Source organism: Lipophrys pholis (assembly GCF_963383615.2).
Source record: "Lipophrys pholis genome assembly, chromosome: 13".
Lineage (NCBI taxonomy): Eukaryota > Metazoa > Chordata > Actinopteri > Blenniiformes > Blenniidae > Lipophrys > Lipophrys pholis.
In genome coordinates this window covers 3,727,438-3,749,566 of record NC_137632.1, presented here as the reverse complement: position 1 = coordinate 3,749,566, position 22,129 = coordinate 3,727,438, and the positions used below count along the sequence as shown (strand labels likewise).

Genomic DNA, 22,129 nt, shown 5'->3' with positions numbered 1-22,129 from the left:
TCTGATGTGTCACTACGTGTTGAAGGAGATGAACATCACCTTCACTTTTGATCGCTCCAGTTATTAAACTTATTGATAATTTTTTTGTTTTGAATTAATTACAAACATCTGATCTCCGCCTCAAAGATTCAAGGTCCCAAAAAAACCTTAGGACGTGAGGATTCGAAGCAGCTACTGAATCTGCTGGGGGTTGATTGTTACAACAACCCCGTCGTCCTGCACCTCAACGTTGTTTTCCCCCCAGAGAAACACTGATGTCACTGAGTTTGGAGTCGACTCAACCACAGCCTGAGTTAAAGAGGAGAATGGGAACCAAACAGGACTGCATTATTTGTGTCAGAGCTGCGGTCTTAGCCTAAACACACACACACACACACACACACACACACACACACACACACACACACACACACACACACACACACACACACACACACACACACACACACACACAAATATAAGCATCTTACAACCCAAATACAGATCTGGGACCACTTCACCTCATAAGCCAGAGTGAAGATTACAGGGTCATGTGACGTGACCTGAGGCTGGTCTTACAGCTTAGAGCCTAAACTGTGTGTACTTAACCAGCTGATACTCATGTCGCTGCGTGTGTGTGTGTGTGTGTGTGTGTGTGTGTGTGTGTGTGTGTGTGTGTGTGTGTGTGTGTGTGTGTGTGTGTGTGTGTGAGAGTGTGAGTGCGAGTGTGTGCAGACAGAAATGGCTTCATTCACATGATGCTTCATTCTGGCAGAACTTCTGGTTCGTACAGATTTCACTAGTCTGTAATGGAGTCAGGGGAAAAAACAAAACAATCTGTTAGCTCTGGAGTTAGTCAATGATTTCAACATTAAAAGGGTCAATTAAGAAGCTTCATTGCTTCATGCAGCCCAACGTCTGATCTATGATACCACACGTTTCCCAGAACAGACTTTTCTCTGCCTATCCCAGTGAAGATGACACAAGTTGTTTACATTTTGTTTTGTTTTGCAACAAAAAAATACAAAAAGAATCCTAAACTCTGCTTTAATCAATGTTCAGCCCCCCTGGATCTGGATCTAACATGCTAATGATTCCATGCAGAAACGTCAAAATACACAGATTTTGTTTGTGAAATGTGAAATTTAGTTAAATCTTTAGCCTCTTTTAGATAATCCTGTAGAGATTCAATGTGTCTAACTTTAATGATTTAGAGCCGGTTTAAACGTGGTTTTGTCGCCATATGTGAGACAAACAGAGGAATGTCTCATATTTGCATTTTAACAAGGAGAAAAATGTTTATCATACTATAATCTGTGTTTCTTTAAATCTCGAATTTCTCTTGGATTATCCTGTCCACAGTTGATGCACCTTACATGTGTCAGGGTTAAACCAGGACTAGGACTAAACTGCTCGAAATCTGAATGAAAAATTGTATAATATCACTTTTGTTACATTTCTTTTACAAACATAACAATATTGAACTCCAGTAACCCTTCAGCTTATGAACATGAGTGGTGGAAGCATATTTCTATGTTTTCTTCTAAAATATAGGAGAGGCTATTTATTGCTATACAGTAGGTGTTGTTTTGTAGTATTTTGATAATAATAATAATAATAATAATAATAATAATAATAGTTCAACAAGCCCCTATGGATAAACAACCAAAAGGAAAAGTGATGTCGCCGGGTAAGGCACAGCCAGGGCCTCACCCTGGAGCCAGGCCTGGGCTGTAACTTGTGCGGGAGGTTGGGCGATACCGTCTAGATATAGTCGGGCTCACCCCTACGCACAGCTTGGACTCTGGAACCCAGCTCGTCGACAGGGGCTGGACACTCCACTTTTTTGGAGTTGCCCACAGTGAGAGGCGGCGGGCTGGCGTGGGCTTGCTTATTGCCCCACAGCTCAGCCGGTGAACGAGAGGGTCGCGTCCCTACACCTTCGGATAAGGGACAGGTCTCTGACTTTCTTGGAGTTATTGGACTTCTGTGCTAGTCACAGTTTGGCCATAACGAACACTATGGTCGAGCACAGGGGGTGTCCATAAGTCCACATGGCACCAGGACACCCTAGGCCGGAGGTCGATGATAGAGTTGGTGGTCGTGTCATCTGATCTCTGGTCACGTGTCTTGGACACTCGGGTGAAGAGAGGGGCAGAGCTGTCAACTGATCACCACCTGGTGGTGAGTTGGATGCGCTGGACGGGGAGGAAGCCAGACAGACTCGGCAGGCCCAAACGTGTCATGATGGTCTGTTGGGAATTTATCATGGCCGAGCCCTCTGTCCACGCAGTCTTTAACCCCCACCTTCGATAGAGCTTCTCACGGATCCCGGGGGAGGCTGGAGACATTGAGTCCGAGTGGACCATGCTCGCCACCTCCATTGTCGAAGCTGCTGCTCGGAGCTGTGGTCGCGGGCTCTCTGGTGCCTGTCGTGGCGGCAGCCCGGTGGTGGAAACCGGAAGTAAGGGATACTGTCAAGCTAAAGAAGGAGTCCTATCGGGCGTTGTTAGCCCATAGAACTCCTGAGGCAGCTGACAGGTACCGGTAGGCCAGGCGGGCCGCAGCCCGAGTCGTGGTGGAGGCAAAAACTCGGGTCTGGGAGGACTACCGGTCGGCCCCGAGGAAATTCTGGCAAATCGTCCGGCGTCTCAGGAGGGGGAAGCAGTTTTTCACCAACACTGTTTACAGTGGAGGTGGGGAGCTGTTGACCTTAACTGGAGATGTCGTCGGACGGTGGAAGGAATACTTCGAGGATCTCCTCAATCCCACCATCACGTCTTCCGCTGAGGAAGCAGAGGCTGGGTTCTCAAGTAGACTCGTCCATTACCCAGGCTGAAGTCACCGAGGTAGTTGCTAAGCTCCTCGGTGGCAAGGCACCGGGAGTAGATGAGATCCGCCCTGAGTTCCTTAAGTCTCTGGATGTGCAGGGACTGTTGTGGCTGACACGTCTCTGCAACATGGCGTGGCGGTCAGGGACAGGGCCTCTGGAGTGGTGGTTCCTCTTTTTAAGAAGGGGGATCGGAGGGTGTGTTCCAACTACTGGGGGATCACACTCCTCAGTCTTAATCCACGACCTTCTTGTTGAGTTTATGAGATCCCAACGATTTTACCACATTAGCAGGTGCTGCACTGAAGAATCTGTTGTTACTGAAGCATTGAACGCTGGAACCCATTAGTGGACTTCAGTGTCACCTAATTATAGCCAGATATGGTACAAAGAACAGTGTGATTATGATGAAATAAGGTTACCTTAAGAACATTATGATTCATATCTTTGCTCATACCTTGGGGCGAGTCCTGGGAGGCGGAGGCCTTGACGGCGGGTGTGGCAGCAGCAGCAGGGGGGTTCAGAGCCCAGTGCAGGTTCCTCCGCAGCTCCTGCTGGTCCTCCGTGTGCACCAGCTCGTACACGCTCTGGTGTATGACGTCGGTCTGGGAGACAAAACCAAAACATCACGCCATCTTGAGACAGCTGAGTTTTACCCAACTGCTGATGTGCTGCTGCCATAGTAATCCTAGTTCTTATGTAAATGAGGGAGGACTGAAACATCCTGTTGAACAGAAGGGCAACAGCTTGCTTGATCTTGATTTTCAGTATGAATATTGACCGTGAAAGTGGGGACTCACAATCCCTCTGACTTTTTGGATTTTAAGCAGGAGGTGTCAGAAACGTTACCACAGGGAGAACTGGCTTGTAGCGGCCAAGCATTCATAGCGACATCGCTTTTTGATCCTTCGATGTCGGCTCTTCCTCTCATTGTGAAGCAGAATTCAGCAAGCGTTAGACTGAACACCCACTAACAGGGAACGTGAGCTGGTTTAGACCATCGTGAGTCAGGTTAGTTTTACTCTACTGATGATGTGTTGTTGCAATAGTAATCCTGCTCTGCTGTTGAAGGTGTTTATTACTTCTTTCTCAGGATTCAATCCTCACAACTGTAGTGAAGATGGAGTAGGTGTAGAACTTTTGGACATTTTAAAGGTGTTGAGGCCAATAATGTAAGAACTTGCTAAAAATACACAACAATTGAGAGAGTCCTGCTCAGTGTGTGTCATCGGTGAATGAATATGATGACTGTACTATCAACAATCCGTATTTCTGATGAGCAAACTCCAACAAATCAGCAAAAAAAAAGCTTTCACTTTCAAGGAATACAGAACTTTTAATGTTACTTCAATAACGCAATAATCATCCAATAATGTAACTAAAAAGTGGCTTTATTACATTTGAATTGCACACGACTGGAGTAGCAGTCGTGTGCAATTCAGCTTCTTGGGAAACCTTTGGGCAGAAATCTGAGAGCTTCAGCAGCTGAGGCTGAGGGTCAGCAGGCTGATGGTGACCCCCAGGGTCTGAGGTGAGCAGGACGCCGCTGTCACCGCTGCTTTGTACCAAAGGCCACGCTAAAAACAGACAAAGTCTTCCTGCCGTGTCTGACTCTGCATCACGCAGGGAGATGACCGGCGGACCGAAAGACCCGCCACTGCCAAATGTGGCACGCAAGCCGTCCGTCATCCACTTTCACCTATGAGCTGTCGGACTCCATCTCCGCGTGTGCAACTCTGAACTTTTCAGTGAAAAGTGACCAAGATCATTGTGTTGCTTTCACCATGCTGGTCTGAATATAATGTTCAGTTCCCGGTGTTCCGACGAGTTCTGCATCGCAAACGGCTCAGAAACAAACAACAAGAATCGGCAATATACGGCTTTAAAAACTCCAAAGCTTTGAAAAAGAGAATTGTCCGTTTATAATCACAAATCTTATGTTTGGATCAAGGAGTGTGAGAGACATGCAAAATAACACACACTCTCCATTTCGCACAGTGTTTTTCTTGAATGAGGAATATCAGTGCATGTTTATCAGATCTGCGAGGAGGTTCTGCAAATAAATTAGACACATAATTCACTGGGCATCTGCTCGGCCTTTACCTTATATTCTGCGTTTTTCACGGTGAGAGGTATTTCCTCTCATTGTAACTTTCTGAAAGTTAAATCTCCAAGATTGTGTTTTTTTTCCTCAAAATTCTGATTTATTTGCTATTTCCTCCTCCAACATGTCTAATGCCAGGTGATCACTCTGCGGTAGATACGACCATAAACACATTTCCAGGACATTAGTCTATTGTTCTTCATGGTGTTTTTCTTTATAAATCACATGCAAAACGCGGGCAAACTGAAAGCCTCACTTGTTTGTGTGAATGTGTAAATCATAAATCATCACAGCTTCTGGAGGATTTTAAAATGTTACGTATCTGCTAAATCACGCATGAAGATCAGTTTGATTAGGTTTACTAGATGCACTGCCAGCTGTGACGACTTGCAATGGGATTATGGAAATATGGCAAAAAAGAAGATGCTTTCATTCAAGTTTTTTCAAAATTAACTTTTGATTCAAAAGACAATCGACAAATGATGTTTTTAACAATCACAGTGTTTCTATTAAAGGATTTTCTGAGGCTGTTTCTACTCCGATTATCACCACAGAAGAAGACAATCACTGGAGATGAATAAAGGCAGAGTTTATACCTGATGGAAGCCCAGGTAGTCCTGGATGGTGTGAGAGGAGTAGAAAATGGTCCCGCTGGCAGTGATAACCAGGACGAAGCCATTGAGAGCCTGCAGTCCAACACAGACCGGGTTAGTGACACAGTGAGGCGAGTCTCTTTGTTTAGCACCATTCATACACAAGACAATTCAAAGTGCTTCACAAAAGGAAAGAAACACATAAAGCCACATTAACATCCTAGATTAATACATCATCATCAGATCGGTGTTAATCTTCAACCGGTGAGCAATATTCATCATTAATTTCCTCAGTTGAAAACTCGTGTCTCTATCCAACACAAACTGTGAAATGAAACCATGCAGCTCGTGCAATAGCATGCCTGAAATCTCTAAAACCAGTTCTGCTGAGTCCAACCCTAAATTGAGAGAACAATCATCCTGCATGTTTTTGGATTTATTTCAAATGACACCATTGTATTGTACCTGCAGCGCTTGCCTGTAAGTCGATCCAGTAATGTGGCGGAAACATGCTTAACTGGACAAGGAATCTGAAGAGCAGCTGAGATACAGTGAAGATCAAACTCCATCCAAACTGTATCCGAACTGAGAAAGCCTGAGACGCTAAACCCAGCATGGGCCACATAATGGCACGATTCTCATATTCCACATTTTCTCAAATTAAATAAAGGATTGGCTTCACAGGTAAAGGTAATGGTGATGGTTACAACCTGGCAGGAAGTGAAAGTTCAATTGTAGCAAAAACACGAGGTACAAAACTAAAGGAGGGCCAGTTAAAATGGAAAACTAATAAAAGCTCAGTACCTGATGGGGACCTAAACAAAGCAAAATCATTTATTCAAACTAAAGGCTGCTTCTGCACTAGAAGGCCACTCAGCAGCATCCTACAACCAGCCAAAGTAGTCAGAAATGGACCCAAAGCAGCTCTGATAAGGAAAATTAGATTAATTTTAAATGCTTTAACTGCTTAACTGTAACATTTCAGCCGAAGCTGATTAAGTTCTTGACCTGTCGTGTTGTAAAGTTGCAGTAAACGTTCATCAGACCTGGAGGCAGTTGATTGTCAGCCTGAGGAGTGAAATGGAGCGTTCACCTCATTTCTCTACACAGAGCAACAGCTGGACATTTCCATCTCGCCAAACAAACTACGACAACATTTCCTCAACAAACAAACATCGGCCCACACACAACCACAAACACACCAGCACATCTACAGCGACCGGCGGGCAGGCGGGTGAGTAATGCTCGACACGTCGCTCTTCCCGATAGTAACACCAGCGATTCGCTGTAATTCCTCTCCCACACAGACTCAAACAATCAAAAGTCAGAGTGGAACCGCGACACCCCCTCAACAGGAGGGTTCCTAGGACCTAAAGTGAACAGGACAGGTCCTAGGGCCTAACATGAACAGGAGGGTTCCAAGGACCTAAAGTGAACAGGACAGGTCCTAGGGCCTAACATGAACAGGAGAGTTCCAAGGACCTACAGTGAACAGGAGGGTTCCTAGGACCTAAAGTGAACAGGACAGTTCTTAGGACCTACAGTGAACAGGAGAGTTCCTAGGACCTACAGTGAACAGGAGAGTTCCTAGGACCTGAGGTGAACAGGAGAGTTCCTAGGACCTAAAGTGAACAGGACAGTTACTAGTGCCTAACATGAACAGGAGGGTTCCTAGGACCTAAGGTGAACAGGACAGGTCCTAGGGCCTAACATGAACAGGAGGGTTCCTAGGACCTAAAGTGAAAAGGAGGGTTCCTAGGACCTAAAGTGAATAGGAGGGTTCCTAGGACCTACAGTGAACAGGACAGTTCCTAGGACCTAAAGTGAACAGGACAGTTCTGAGAAACCTAAAGTGAACAGGACAGTTCCTAGGACCTAAGGTGAACAGGACAGGTCCTAGGGCCTAACATGAACAGGAGGGTTCCTAGGACCTAAACTGAACAGGAGGGTTCCGAGGACCTAAAGTGAACAGGAGGGTTCCGAGGACCTATAGTGAACAGGACAGTTCCTAGGGCCTAACATGAACAGGAGGGTTCCTAGGACCTAAAGTGAAAAGGAGGGTTCCTAGGACCTAAAGTGAATAGGAGGGTTCCTAGGACCTACAGTGAACAGGACAGTTCCTAGGGCCTAATGTGAACAGGAGGGTTCTGAGAAACCTAAAGTGAACAGGACAGTTCCTAGGACCTATAGATAACAGGAGGGTTCCTGGGACCTAAAGTGAACAGGAGGGTTCCGAGGACCTAAAGTGAACAGGAGGGTTCCGAGGACCTATAGTGAATAGGACAGTTTCTAGGAGATGAGAGTGTTTCCATTCACTCCTGATATTTCAGTGTCAGACCAATCGACTGGTAAACTAAACTGAGCTTCTGTCATTGGCCTTATTACATGTTGGAAACTTGCCAAAACACACGCACACACACGCACACAAACACACACACAAACACACACACACACACACGCACACAAACACACACACAAACACACACACACACCCACACACACACACACAAACACGCACACAAACACACACACACGCACACAAACACACACACAAACACACACACAAACACACACACAGAGTAGAACACAGTGAATTTACGCAGATGAACGAGGGATGAAATCAGCTGACCTGCAGCAGGAGTTCTCCCTCCGGGATCTCGGGATTCGCTGCTCCTGCTTTGCTGTCGTCATCGTTCACGGCTTGTGGGGATGCTCCGTTTCGACTGTTCAGGGCGACTGCACACACACACACACACACACACACACACACACACACACACACACACACACACACACACACACACACATACACACACACACACACACACACACACACACACACACACACACACACACACACAGAGAAGAGTTATTCAGTCATGATGTTTGCAGAGCGCCACTGCGACTGTCACGCCGCCTCATGCTGAGCAGGATAAAAATGCTGGACACAGCTCATCAAACATTCATCACCTACAATCTGAAAGTCTAATCTCACTCCAAACACACCAACCCTTGTTTTGTCTCGCAGGCTAATGTCAAACCTGATGTGACATCTTCACATCAACGATACATGGAAGCCCTGCTTATTCAGGAACCTTTAATTCAAGGTTCAGAAGGAGGGGATTCTAATGTTTGCATTGATGAACATGAACAATTTGACAGAATATGAGCAGGAAATGTGAATAAAAACAAGATATTTTCTTTTATTGCATTATGTAGATATTTTATGTGACTATTTTATTTTTTACATCATTGGGACAAGACTTATTTCAACAAATACAAAAAATGTGAATGTCAGAATATAATAAAAAGTTAAAAAATGGAATGAGACAAGATAAAAATGAAATAAGTAATATTAAGGGTGACTATTATACATGTAGAAAAAGGAATTGACAGAAAAACACAACAAGCTTGATTTACATATTAGAGTTATGGAGATATGATTATAACTTTTAGTCCAGTTTTCTTCATCATTGTTTGGTTCATTTGTTGCTTTAAATCCACTTTGTTACTCTGATATCGGGCCAAAAAAGATTATAAAATCATTTTTATCACACTATCTGCCATTGATTTGTTTGTTTTTGAGTCACAAAACACGCCTGTCACACATTGAACCTGATATCTGCTCCAGCTGTTCATCCTTCATTACTTCAGATTATTTTCCACAACAGAGAGCAACAGGAAGTGATCCGCCGGAGCTGCACCTCCACTGTGAGCTGAGCCGACAGCTCCTTCAGGCGTCACTATTTCTGCTCAGCTCCACTCTCATTAACCCCCCCCGCCCCCCCACACCACGCCTCCCCCCTCGTCCTGATTGGCTGTTCATCCTGACAAGCTTCTCCTTTTTGGTTTCCTGCCTTCATCTGACATCCGAACATTTTCCTGCCTCACATCCAGACGCTGGAGGAGAGAGAATGACGCGGTCCATTCACCGATCACCAGAAACAGTCACGTGTTTCAGCAAATTTACTCATTTGATGCCTCAGCTGGCATTTTATCAAAACTGTAGCTGCTACTCCTTTACTGCAATGAGCAGAACCACTGAAATTAATGCAGCAATTGTGACTATTTATTAGCATCAACCAAGTTAAGTTTGTAACGCCCCCCCCCCCCCCCCACCCCCCCTTTATAAAATTTAATAAAATTTTATCAATTTGTTGCCTAAAATGTTGTATTTTCTGTTTAAAGCTTCGTTGAAGAGCCTCTGATCCAGCGGTGGATGAACGAAACTGTTAGAAATGAATGAAATAATAATTATTATGAATAAACTTTCAAAATTCATAGTTGAATTGTGTTTATTTTGTCCTTCTAACTATGTGGCTGCGACTGCGGTCTTCCTCAGAGTCTCATCTGACGTGTGATGAGCTGTCGGTCTTTATCAGGTGACTGATGGTTATCATTTATCATTTATCATTTATCATTTATCAGATGGTTCAGAGACTAATTCTAGCATACTGATGTTGACAAACAAGCTAAAAAAGCTGATATTTTTTAAGTAAAAACTTACAACTTACTTAAAACAATCGTTTCCCTTTCTAATAGTAATAATATTGATGTTTGGTTGTTTTAAATATTGCAGATAGTCTCGGTCTTCTTTAACTTCCGTGCCACGACAAAACTTTTTTTAATGTCCTTTCATGCTGATTAAAAACTATATTCTAATAAATGAAAGCCACATTTTCAACTTTTGAGCTTCAGTGTGTTATAACTAACCTCCTTCATTAATTCACATTCATTTGAAGGTTTTATTTTGTCTTCTTTGTGCATATTCTACACCGGATTTCATTACAATTATGATAATTTTCTCACATCATGTTGGTTTTTGTGAGAATTTAACATCCCATTTGTAGCATTTCAGTTATGTTTGTGTTTAAATTTGCAGTTACAGACATTCATCACTAGAAATTAAAATATTTGCTCAAGTTAAAACAAGATTTTCAACAAAAGCGCAGCAAAGATTCTTTATTTTTGTTTCTCCAAAGTCTGATATTTCTGCATGTGTATGGTATAAGTCAGTGAAATAGTGAAATAATCCTGTATATTTATACATGTTTTTTCATTATATTTGTTAAAATAAGCAGTTGAACTCTGTCACATTAGTTTATAAACTGTTGATATGTTTGAGGAAAACCATCATTTTTTACAGCTTTAACTTTTCCAGAATTTTCCAAAGTTTACATTTGATTTCAGTCCCAGCAGCACATTTTTGGATCGTTAACCAAAGCACCTCCCTCTTTTTATTATTTACAATTACTGACTCCACGAGTATTAAAATGCATGGTTTAAATCAGAATTTAGCATGAATGGCCCCGTTCCCTTCCATTTTCACATCATCAGCAGCTGAAGGAGTTTCATTCTGTTCACGAGGCCCTTCAGTAACTCTCACATGACAAACGTCATCAAAATGGCTTCAGGTTCGTCAGTTTCTAGTCTTCCTGCCCTTTAAAATCAGAAACACTCAGTGAAGTCCGCTGGTAGTTGCCACGAGGTGACGTCATGAAAAAGAGAGCAGCGATCGGGCTCTTTACTCTCTGACCCCTTTAGGAACGCCTGAGCTGCGACCCGCGATGACCTTTGACCCGGGCCAACCCGTGTTCTGGGTCGCATCTTTTGTTTTCCTGCATCGAGGTCATGGAGGAGTCCGTGAGCAAGGGGGTGGGGCCATGTCCCGTGCGATGGCGCAGACGCCGGATCACATACGCCGCTTTGTGGGATTCGTACCTTTACACGAGACGCCGCCTCGGTTCAACGCCCCTCAGCCTCGTTCCCATAAAGACCGATCGACTTCCCGAGAGCCGAGAGTGAGATAATCTGAAGCGACGACGAGGGGCTGGCATGTGCTGCGCTGCAGTTCCAGGAGTGAATAATGAATTTAAATTTCACTCCTTTTCTTCCCTTCTTTTGTTTCCTTTCTGCGTTTACAACCGAGCATCTCATATCATAACAACTGAAATTATGTTAAATGATTTGATCGTCACGTCTCTCACTAGTTTCAGTCTTCACCCAAACAACAAAATATTATAAATACGTTCAAATCATCTGATATATCTTATTTTTTCTTACCAATAGGGGAGCTGTAGATGGTATCAGCTGACTGAATGAAGACAAACTCAGCCACACGTCCACTGGAGTCGACTAGTAGAGTTAGTTTACACACCAGCATAACAAGTCTTAAAATGGGTTTAAAACGGGTCTGAATTATGTAACATTCCTAAACCACGTTTTACACAAACTGAAAAGCAATCCTGGAACCAAGTCTCCAAATGTTACATCATAGTTTAATGCAAGTATAAAACATGGCTAAACATCCGGTCAAAAACAGATGACACACTAAACTTTTCAAAGATTTAAAGTTTAATAAAGCCGTGCAAAAAACTCAAAAGAAACACGAGTTTAAAACAAGACCATAATGAAGTTCAGAAACCAAGTCTGAAAAATCCCTAAACCATCTAAAAAGAGGCCAAAAGTAGAATAAAGTGAGAATAAAACCAGAAAGACTTCTAAAAAGCTGCACAACCATCGAAAACACACCAAAAAAAAAAAGCCCAAATTAAAGCCAGAAACCATGTAATTCTGAAAAAAGCCCTCAAATTGTCAAAATAAAAGTCCCTCTAAAAGTGTTAAAGCTCCGTCTGAAGCCAGGTTGCTCCTGGTAGAAGAGAAAACTGCTACCGTGGCATATTACTGTACACGTCGTTGTATACAATATATAAATAACAACAGCGGCTCCTTTTCTCAGCATCTCTGCAGCACTTTGGTGGTTTACACATCAGAGACCACGGCGTGCACGCAGCATCAGCATCAATCTGCGGAGGAAAGTGGGCCAACACAAAGCCTGATGAATGGCCAGAGGAGGACAAAGAGCAGATCTCATTATTGGGCTTCAGTGGGCACGCGTGTACAACCATGAAAATTTTACATTCTGGCTGCCGTTACTTCTACGTGGGCATAGCGGAGCTGCAGGAGTCAGCCAGAGGCGTTTCCAGTGAGGTGGAGGGAACAGCTTGGCTTTCCCGTGTGTGCTTATCTTAGCATAAAGGGAAGTTAGTGGACAACAAACATGTGAAGACCGCCGTGACCTCCTGCTGCTCCATTCAGAGGTGAAGGCTGCGCCTCACAGGAAGAAGAAGACCTGAATCACTGGGATGTGTTGGACTTTAATGAGGCTGTCGTGTCTCTGTGGATCAGAACGTCGTCACACTGATCCAGAGGAACAGCCAGTAGTACGCTGCTCCAGAAGTCTGGACACTGGATATGTTTGTGTGTGTGTGTGTGTGTGTGTGTGTGTGTGTGTGTGTGTGTGTGTGTGTGTGTGTGTGTGTGTGTGTTCGTGTGTGTGACAGTAATGTCACGTCTTTTTTAATTTCCTTATTTTCTTTTTTTTTATCATTTTAAGTCGATGCATCAAAAAAGATAAACATCTGATTTTCAAGAGTTTTCATACGACATGTTAATGCATGAATAGAAGTATTTATTTTTTCTGCGAACGTGTTTTATCTATTTATGAATAAGATAAAGAGATAAAGTTTGATTTGTTAAAAACACATTTCCACCTCTTCAGGACAGAAAGAAAAGAGAAGTGACGTTTCCTCTCCAGATGAATCATGTATTTCCAGTGTTGCCGTCTCCTCTCGGGGTTTCTGCTCTGCTGTGGAGGTGGAAATGGGTTTGTTTGTTTGGATTCCGAGCTGCAGAGCTGGATGGAGGGCAGGACTTCACAGCCGGTCCACCTCGTGGTGGGTTTTCCTCTCGGGGCCCCACGGCAGCCTTTGGGCGAACACATCCACCGCACTCACCACAGATCAGACCTGACACACGAGCGCTGACCCCGAAAATCAGACAGTTTGTCAGACTTCAGCTGCATTTCTTTTCTGACTGCGCTGAAACTGTGCGCTGAAAATAACTGAAGCCCGGGGGTTCATTTACTTCTAGTTATCAGTACCTATTGAAGCTAAGTGATACGACGGCAGCACAGCCGCAGCAGAAGAGACCAATTCTAGTTGATACCAGAGATTTTTAGTCGTTTCTCCTCAGTTTCCGACTCTGTGCCTCACTCTAAGTTACGTTCATGCTTCAATAAAATAAAGTCTGCATCTCCAAACACAGAGTGGCGATGTCACCATACAAGCGTCATCACAGAGTGAGTCAGAGGTTGAAGGTCGGGGTTCACTTTGAAGTTCAACCCCCAAAACATCCTCCAGAAAACTTTTATCAAAATATCAGAGCACGTTCGATTTGTCCCGTCACGCTATTTACATCAGGATTATCAGGGATGTTCTGTGTCCCCGCTGCTGCAATCCCTAACACACACACACACACACACACACACACACACACACACACACACACACACACACACACACACACACACACACACACACACACACACACACACACACACACACACACACACACACACACACACACACACACAAACTGCCAGAAGAGACTTAAAGTGTCTGCGACCAATCGCACAGAAGATTTGAGCTCAAATGTTACTCAACACCAACGAGCTGCAAAACAAACAGGAGACACTTTGTCTCTGAGGACACAGTGGACAGGCTGACGCTGCAGCGCTACACGACGTTTTAACGAAAGCAAAGTAAATATATTCACTGACAGGGTGTCACTCCATGTGTCTTTCTCTCTCATTCCAGACACTAAATGTAGATTTTGTAGTTACCTTTCAACACATTATGGTCTTTTTGTCGACATTTTAAACCCTCAAATGTATTGTCATGGTTACTTTGTCTCACTTGAGGTCAGATTTAGTGCACCTTTTATGTAATATTTGTCTGTGGGCACTACATAAGTATTTCATTTCACTTGATGAGTATTTTATAGGAAGGCTTTTCTTGATTAAGCCAGTCTCCGTTTCTTTTTTCTTTTGCCTGTTCTGGAGGTTTTACATTGCCTCTGTGGTTTTCTTCGATCATTGTGTGTGTATCTTGTGTCTTATTGCCTTTATGACAGTTCAAGCTGACATTTATTATTGACATTATTAGCCAAATTTTCATATTTTCTTTCTGTCACTGCTTATCAGGAAAGATAAGGTTGCTTGTTTTGTGTCTGTTTAGGTTCATTTCACAACACTCTGGATCTTTTACCATCTTTTTGTGTGTACTGGTGCCATTTTACTTAATCATTTTTCTTTTTGCATTTTTTACTGCCCGTTTCTAGACATTTCCTATGTTTCTGTGAATAATTCCACATGTTTCTGTGCCTTTGTGGTCACGCGGGTTCTGTTTCTCTTTGCGATCAATAAATGATCCTAATTTCTTTCTTCATCGCCGGTGAGTGAGCAGCGCTTGGAATTAACTTCTTCGTTTACTCCACACATTGCATGTCTGCTGTCAGGTCACATGGGACAACAATAGCAGGAGTCTGAATCATGAAACAGAGCTATATTTGAACGGCATTAACCCAGCGTATTAAGCCTGGGAGGAAGGTGGGGGCTTACGAGGGGGGTGGGGCTGCAGGAGTCCCTCTGCTACTGCTGCGTTAATGCTGACGATTAGAGCTCGGGCTCCTCCCACGTGGCCCACATTGGGCGAGGGGGGTGAGGGAGCGAAGGGGGGAGAAAAAAAGAAAAGACAAGAGCTTGTGTTTGTTTTGGATCTGCGCCAAGGATGATATCCAAACGCATCGAAGCAATGATATTGAGTATATTATGCTTTCCAACAAAATGGCACGGAGCTGCCGCAGAGTGCCACAGCTCATGCAGGCTGTTTCCAAAGGGACGACCAGGTAGCAACACACACAACAAAGCAGAGTGCGGTCAAGGTTTTACTCTCAAAGCAGAGAAGCTGACGTCCACAGTGAAGTTCAAACCTGCGATCCAACTGGAGACTCCGGCCACAAGACCAACGAGCCCAGATTAAGATCATAATGGAGGGTATCAACCAACAGGAGGACATTACTGGTCCCTATCAACCTCCAGAAGGAAAACCAGAGCAGCATGAGCCACAGGATGATACAGCTGGAGGGTAGGAACCTCAACAAGAGAGATGGAACATTAATGGAAAGAACCAACCCCAGAAAAAGGCTGATGAGGCTGTTTGTGGAGAGAATCAACTAGGAAGAAATCCAGCAATGCAAGGAGAATAATAGAGAATATTAACACTAAGTGAAGAGTCACACGGTGATGGAACTGGAGTGGCTAAATCATCGCAGGAGTTATGGGTCGAGTCATTAATGGAGGTCATTGGTAAACAATATCAAGAACAAGAACAAGAGACACATAATGAAGCTGCAGGGAGTCCCACTCAAGAAGAAGAGCGATGGCCAGTGAAAGGTTCAACTCCAGGAGCAAGAGTTACGGAAATAATCACAAGAAGAAAGACCACACAGATTCATAGGTGGAAGAAGAGCAACACCCAACTGGACCAGAAGCAATCAAACCCACAAACAAGACAAGATATAAACTCCCACAATATGTGCAAGAGGAGGTTATGAATGGAGGGAATCAAACCCAGGAACCCAGACATTAATGAAAGGCATCAACACTTCACCACAGGTGGTCATCCCAGGCCATCAATTTAGACTTTTTCCCCTCAAGTTTCTCTTCTGAATATGTCACATTCAATTAGCACTTTGTCGATGATTCACAAAATTCATGAAGAAGAAATAATAAAATCAACCAAAACAATCGACACCTGATTATTAACAGTAATGAATCCCGACCAGAACAACGAAAACCCGAAGATGAAAGTTCTGTGAAAATTTGACAGAAAACCTGAAGGAAGAAACTGACACCATCTTTGACCAATAATAATCAGATATGAAAGCTTAAGTATTGTTCAGCTTTCTTCGATTCAGGAAGCAGGTTTATTACCACGTTGTGCCAGATGACATCATCACCGCCACCCGACAGGAAAACGTTTCCATGTACATGTAAAACCTTCTGACACTAAAACCCCAAATCATTGATTTCATTTGATGTTGATGTTTTTTGTAATACATTCTAAGTTTTGCCGGGGGAGGACAATCAATTTCAGCGGTGCACAGTGGAAGAGTGGAGCAGCGGTCCGCACTCACGCCTCACATCAATAAGATCCCTGGTTTGAATCTGGACCTTGGACTCTCTCTGTTCTGCAGAAGCACCTCTAGATGGAGATCAGCAGTGACGTGCGACGTGCTTCTTCTACACTACTGCATGAGCGTAACTCAGAGCAGAAGCAGATGTCGGCAGCCAATCAGGAGCCAGTGAAAGTAGAAACATGGCAGCAGGGAAGCAGCGGCATTATATAATCTGACAACATGCATGAGACCGAACGCAACAGCCACGGCCGGAATGAGTTTCAGCTTCAGGAGCGACGCTCAGGCGCAACTGTGATTGTGTCTCTCCCACAAGCAGTGTGTGTGGGGATGTACACACACACACACACACACACACACACACACACACACACACACACACACACACACACACACACACACACACACACACACACACACACACACACACACACACACAGGGCAATGCTGCACGCATTTCGAATGTGTGAGTGTGTTTATGTGTTAATTATTCCTACAGAGTGTGAATGGCAGCGAGTAAATATAGAACATTTCAACTCCTTCACCCCTCCAAACCTGTGTTGCATGAACACGCGATTCCCCCCCGCCCCCCCCGACCCCAACATACACATGGATGCATGAAAACACAGTACACGGCGCCACACATGCAGCGACTGAGCATGAACTCGCAGTAGCTAATGCTGTGGGGGGGGAAGGCACACATACTGTGCTGCAGCTTTCGTGTCTCCTGAGGTTTCTCCATCACATGGTCACATATTTGCTCATGGGGGGCGGGGTTTGGGGGGGGGTGAAGCTGGGGAGGGGTCACTACCAATAACCAGGTTTTCCCTTTGGTGGCCTGCATTCCTGGCAGAGGCGTATCGTTATCAGAGGGGGGATGGGGAGGGAGGGAGGCAGGGAGGGAGGGAGGGGAGGCTAAGCCCTGTAGAGGAAGGACGAAGGAAAGGACGCAGGGAGGACATGAAAGAATGGCCCTCTGCTGATCACGTCGGCCTACACCGAGAAGAAAATAGAAGCGGGAACCAAGACATGTCACAAGACTTTTACAACAGCTCACATAACCGATCCTCCGCCGCCGCTCCCCCCCAGATGACCCTACAGCTGTGTGCCGCCTGTCCACATGCTGGAGACATTCACTGCATGACAGCTAAAATTCATTTGGCCTTGTTTTCTTGCTGATGTTTTGGGGCCTCTGCAGCTTCACCTGTACACATATCATCAGCCACTTTACATAGTTCATCTGGTTTTAGATCCCGTGTGCAGCAGGAGGTGTATAGTGTGTGTGCAGAGTCCTTGTTCTCCCCGAATGCAGGGGGGTCAAACACATTTTAGTTCATGCAGCACAATTTCCCCTGGAGTGGGCCACACCAATAAATTGTGCCATAACTTTTAAATGTAAGTTTTTCTTTGTTGTGGTGCAGAGTATACGTGATGAAAAGGTCTCTATTTTCACAAAACTAAACAATTACAACAGAAAATGACTACAATCTCAACATAAAACCAATTTTAATGAAACCTTCTGGTGCAAAATACAATGAAATGTCCAAAAGAGATTCCCCTATAGCTGTGGCATTATGGGTGTTTTTACAAACTCCCCCTGACAGCGCGGCTTTGAGGCTAATGCCAATTTATGATATTCCATGACAGCATCACTGACATCCCAGCTCCTATCTCAGTGTTATGTCCTCTAAATACTTTTTTTTTTTTTTAAATCAATGTCTTAAAAATAGGTGAGTCAGCATTTAATTCAAATAAATATTCTTTGCAGTTTTGAAGGAAATTCCAGTCTTGTTTGTTTTACTACTCAGGAATTTTACCCATAACAGCAGAGATGTAGTCAAGATTAACACAAAAAAACTGAAGTGAGATTTAGAGGATTATTCTAATCAACTAGAGACCTTGCAATTTATTGATTATATATTTTTTGGGCATATTAGTATTCAATACAAGTAGTAATTTTAGTTTCAACTTCATGAGATTTTGGTGGATTACTGAGCAAAATTTACTCAGTAGATGAATAGGGTCATCTTTATTTAAACAACAAAATTGTGTTAATTTGTTGTGTGAATATGAGAATGAACCTTAATCTAAGCGTCCACGCTTGAGGCTCCATGTTTAACATCGTGGCGACAGAAGACTTAAATTAAATGAATGGATGAACGAATGAACCATTGATAATCCAATCCATCCAACATCATGATAGAAACATGTTTAAAAAGAAATGGGAAGAAGTTCTAATTAAACAAATGTCAATGAACTGAAAAGTAAGATCTTCACTTCCATGATGCTTTGGACCAAATATCAATGAGGACGTTGTTCATTTCAGTTCTTCGTGTTTTCAGCTCAGACTGTAAGGTTCCGAAGCTGCAGTGAGACGACCAGTTCAGACCGGTCTGTGTGGAGATGTTTTGGTTCACATCCAATCTGCTGCACCCTGAAGGCCCCATGCAGACTCCCTTTTTGAACCCATAAGAACAAGAAGAAAATTTGGCAGTGACGTCAGCCAGCTGGACTGTTCATACTCCGATAAGAAGCAGTCGAACTCACAGGCCACGCCCCCTCACAGCAGGCCACGCCCCCTCACAGCAGGCCACGCCCCCTCACAGCAGCCACACGTCTGTGATGCGGCGTTTAAACTTTTTAACTGCACAGGTTATTTCTCGCCTCCAGTGCTTTCAGAAATAGTTTTCTCTGAACTGTTTCAGTAATAAAAGAGTTTTTGTCCGAGCGCCATGTTGGCCCGGTTTTAACTGCAGGAGCTGACAGCTGTTCGTGATGCGTTCAGTTGCATCAGGTAAGCCTGCACTCCGACATTTTAACAAGCTGCGGCGCTCGTACAGTAGCGATGTTACAAGCTAAATATGATTAAAATATGACTGATAGTCATGAGCAAACTGGAACACGCATGAGCAGCACACGGCAGTGCAGAAGTTTCAGCAGTGCGGCTCCTACATAGTTCGACCAGGGTGGTTGGTACAGCAGAAAGAAATTCGGCCAGAGAGAGCTGGCCAAAGGAAATTATGTCATTTTGTTCGGCAGGACCTGCACTGCCGAACTTTCTTCTTGTTCTTATGGAGGATGAATCGGCCTTAAGAAGACTGCTGTATTGGCCACAATGAACCTCCAGTGAAATCTGCTCTCTGCTCTGGAGCAGTCGCTCTCTGCTCTGGAGCAGTCGCTCTCTGCTCTGGAGCAGTCGCGCTCTGCCGTCTGGTTCGGCACCTTTCAGCTGTGGGATTCCAACCTGTGAAACTCTGATCACATCCTTGCTTCTGTATCCTCTCGGGATTGAAAAAAAAAAAAGACATATGCGGTATATGTCCAAAAAGCTGACTATGATGACCACAAAACAGCAGATCTAATATTTAGATTCCTTGTAACAACATCAGCATTGATTATAAGTGTGTAATGTTGTGTGTAAAGAGGAAAACACCACAAAGTGATGCGCCGCGTTCACACAGATCGGAGCGGTGAATCCTTGGGGATTATTTTAGCTAAGCTCCATCTATATTTACATTGGAGTGCTTCTCTGAACGCTGCAGGGTTCACCTTAACAAGGAGGGAAAACGTCGCTGGATTAATCAGCGTTTCATCTGCTGCCGCTCCGAAGCACAAACTGTGACCGCAGCGTCAGCTGTGGCTCAACGTCTCCACGCAGAAGCGACCACGTGACGCACATCGGCCGGAGAGCGGAGGTTACGCAACAGCGGCGGTCACATGACAGCAGGTCAGGCCGCCGCTGCCCGTCCTGAAACCAGAGAGCAGGAGAGCTGGAAGAGGTCTGACGGAGGAGAGCAAATCACAAGAGACCAGCGTTTATTCAGCGTCAACATTGCAGATTTATCCAAGTTCAATCTTTATAGTGAAGAATCATTCAAACTCTCCTATAAAGAGTGGAAACCAGTTACTATGAGGACATTTCTGAAGCGGCTCACTGAAACTTTTTGACAGTTCAATGTATATTTTCTTAATTTTTTTATGCATGCCGTGCTATTTTTTTTAAAAGTGCTCTGATTTCCATGCTTAAAAAAACCCTAAGATAAAATAACTTGGATTGTTAAATTTTTTTTAAAAATAACCAAAACTAGTCAACAAACTACAAAAAAATACAGGAGAAACAGCGGAAATGGTAAAATCATTAAAAACAGCCCCAAAACTGTTAAAATTGCTAATATAGCTAAAGCTGTTCTAACCATGAGGAAAGTCACTATAAATAGATCAAATAGCTAGAACAATTTAAATGACTAAAGTTGGACATTTGTTGAAATTGGCTACAAAAGCAAAAAACAAATATAAAATATGTCTAAATTGGAGCAATGAAATGTCACGAGTCAGTTTTTTGTATGAAACAGAATTTTGGAGGTTTAGTTTTTCCTTCATTTCAGACAGCGAATTCATCTGATGGAAAATCATGAAACTGGCTCTAATAATAATAATAATAATAATAATAATAATAATAATAATAATAATACTACTACTAATAATAATAATACTACTAATAATAATAATACTACTACTAATAATAATAATAATAATAATAATAATAATAGTAGTAGTAATAATAATAATAATAATAATAATAATAATAATAATAATAATACTACTACTACTACTACTAATAATAATAATAATAGCAGTTTTTTGTGAACTCAAAGCTGCAAAGAGGAGCGAGCAGACCGACATTGATCTTGAGTCACTGATTGTTCACGCCATATTGTCACACTGCGATCACCTTGTGTGCCGCCTCACTGAAGCGCCGACTCAAAAACCAACAAGTCAAGTCTGGAACTGAAAGTCATCCAAACATTACTGCAGGAACTGCCTCCTTCCTTCAGGATACAGGAAGAGGCTGCAGAACAGAGGTCCCTGCGAGGAGCGAGCGGCCCCTTGGGGCTCCTGACAGTAACAAAGATGGCAGCCGGGTGGGATGAAGTCCTCAGCCAGATTAACTCTGCAAGTGTTTTGGATTGTGATGATTCAGCACAAAATACCATCGCTGCTAAAGAGCTGCAGGGAATAAATGATCACGTTAACATGCTGCTTTATTCTTTACTGATTCTCAGCATGAATCTTCTTCTTCTTCTTCTTCTACTACTTGTTCAGTTTTTCACTGGTTTAATCTTTTCCGATGTGGATTTCACTCCACGCACGTTGCATTTTAGGGTTCCGTTTACAAAACGCAACTTTTTGAAAATGATCCGATTCTGTCTCCATGGAAACGGGGGGGGGGGGGGGGGGGGGAGTGCAATTTTTCTGAAACGCTGCTACTGTGCATGAGCACCACGTTCAGAGTAACTAGTTCTTCTGCACATAAGCGAGCAGATGTACAGTTACAGTGGCGCTAACTCCTGGCCTGGCATGCCGACAACATAGTTTCCGCCTTTTCCATGGAGACGTGCATTGTTTTCAAACCTTGCCCCGTGAACACAAAACTTTCCTGAAACAAAAATGCGAAAATGATGCGTTTGAAGTAGTTTGAACGTCTTTATTGAGAGCGTCACTACAGGCGAGCTGCTCGCTTGGGTATGTTGAATGAATCGTTAAGATGGTTTGTGTGTGTGTGTGTGTGTGTGTGTGTGTGTGCGT

At 43.7% G+C, this 22,129-nt stretch overlaps 1 protein-coding gene across 1 annotated transcript in view; it reads right to left on the bottom strand.

Moving 5' to 3' along the window:
• The window catches only part of LOC308118552 (aryl hydrocarbon receptor-like), a 49,192-nt gene that overhangs the window by 16,518 nt on the left and 10,545 nt on the right, over nt 1–22,129 (bottom strand). Inside the window, exons 3-5 of the mRNA XM_080478010.1 lie at nt 8,136–8,242; nt 5,510–5,599; nt 3,267–3,414 (exon numbers count right to left, since the gene is read on the bottom strand). Coding sequence (XP_080334136.1) covers nt 3,267–3,414; nt 5,510–5,599; nt 8,136–8,242 — 345 coding nt within the window. The remainder of the gene's footprint in view (nt 1–3,266; nt 3,415–5,509; nt 5,600–8,135; nt 8,243–22,129) is intronic.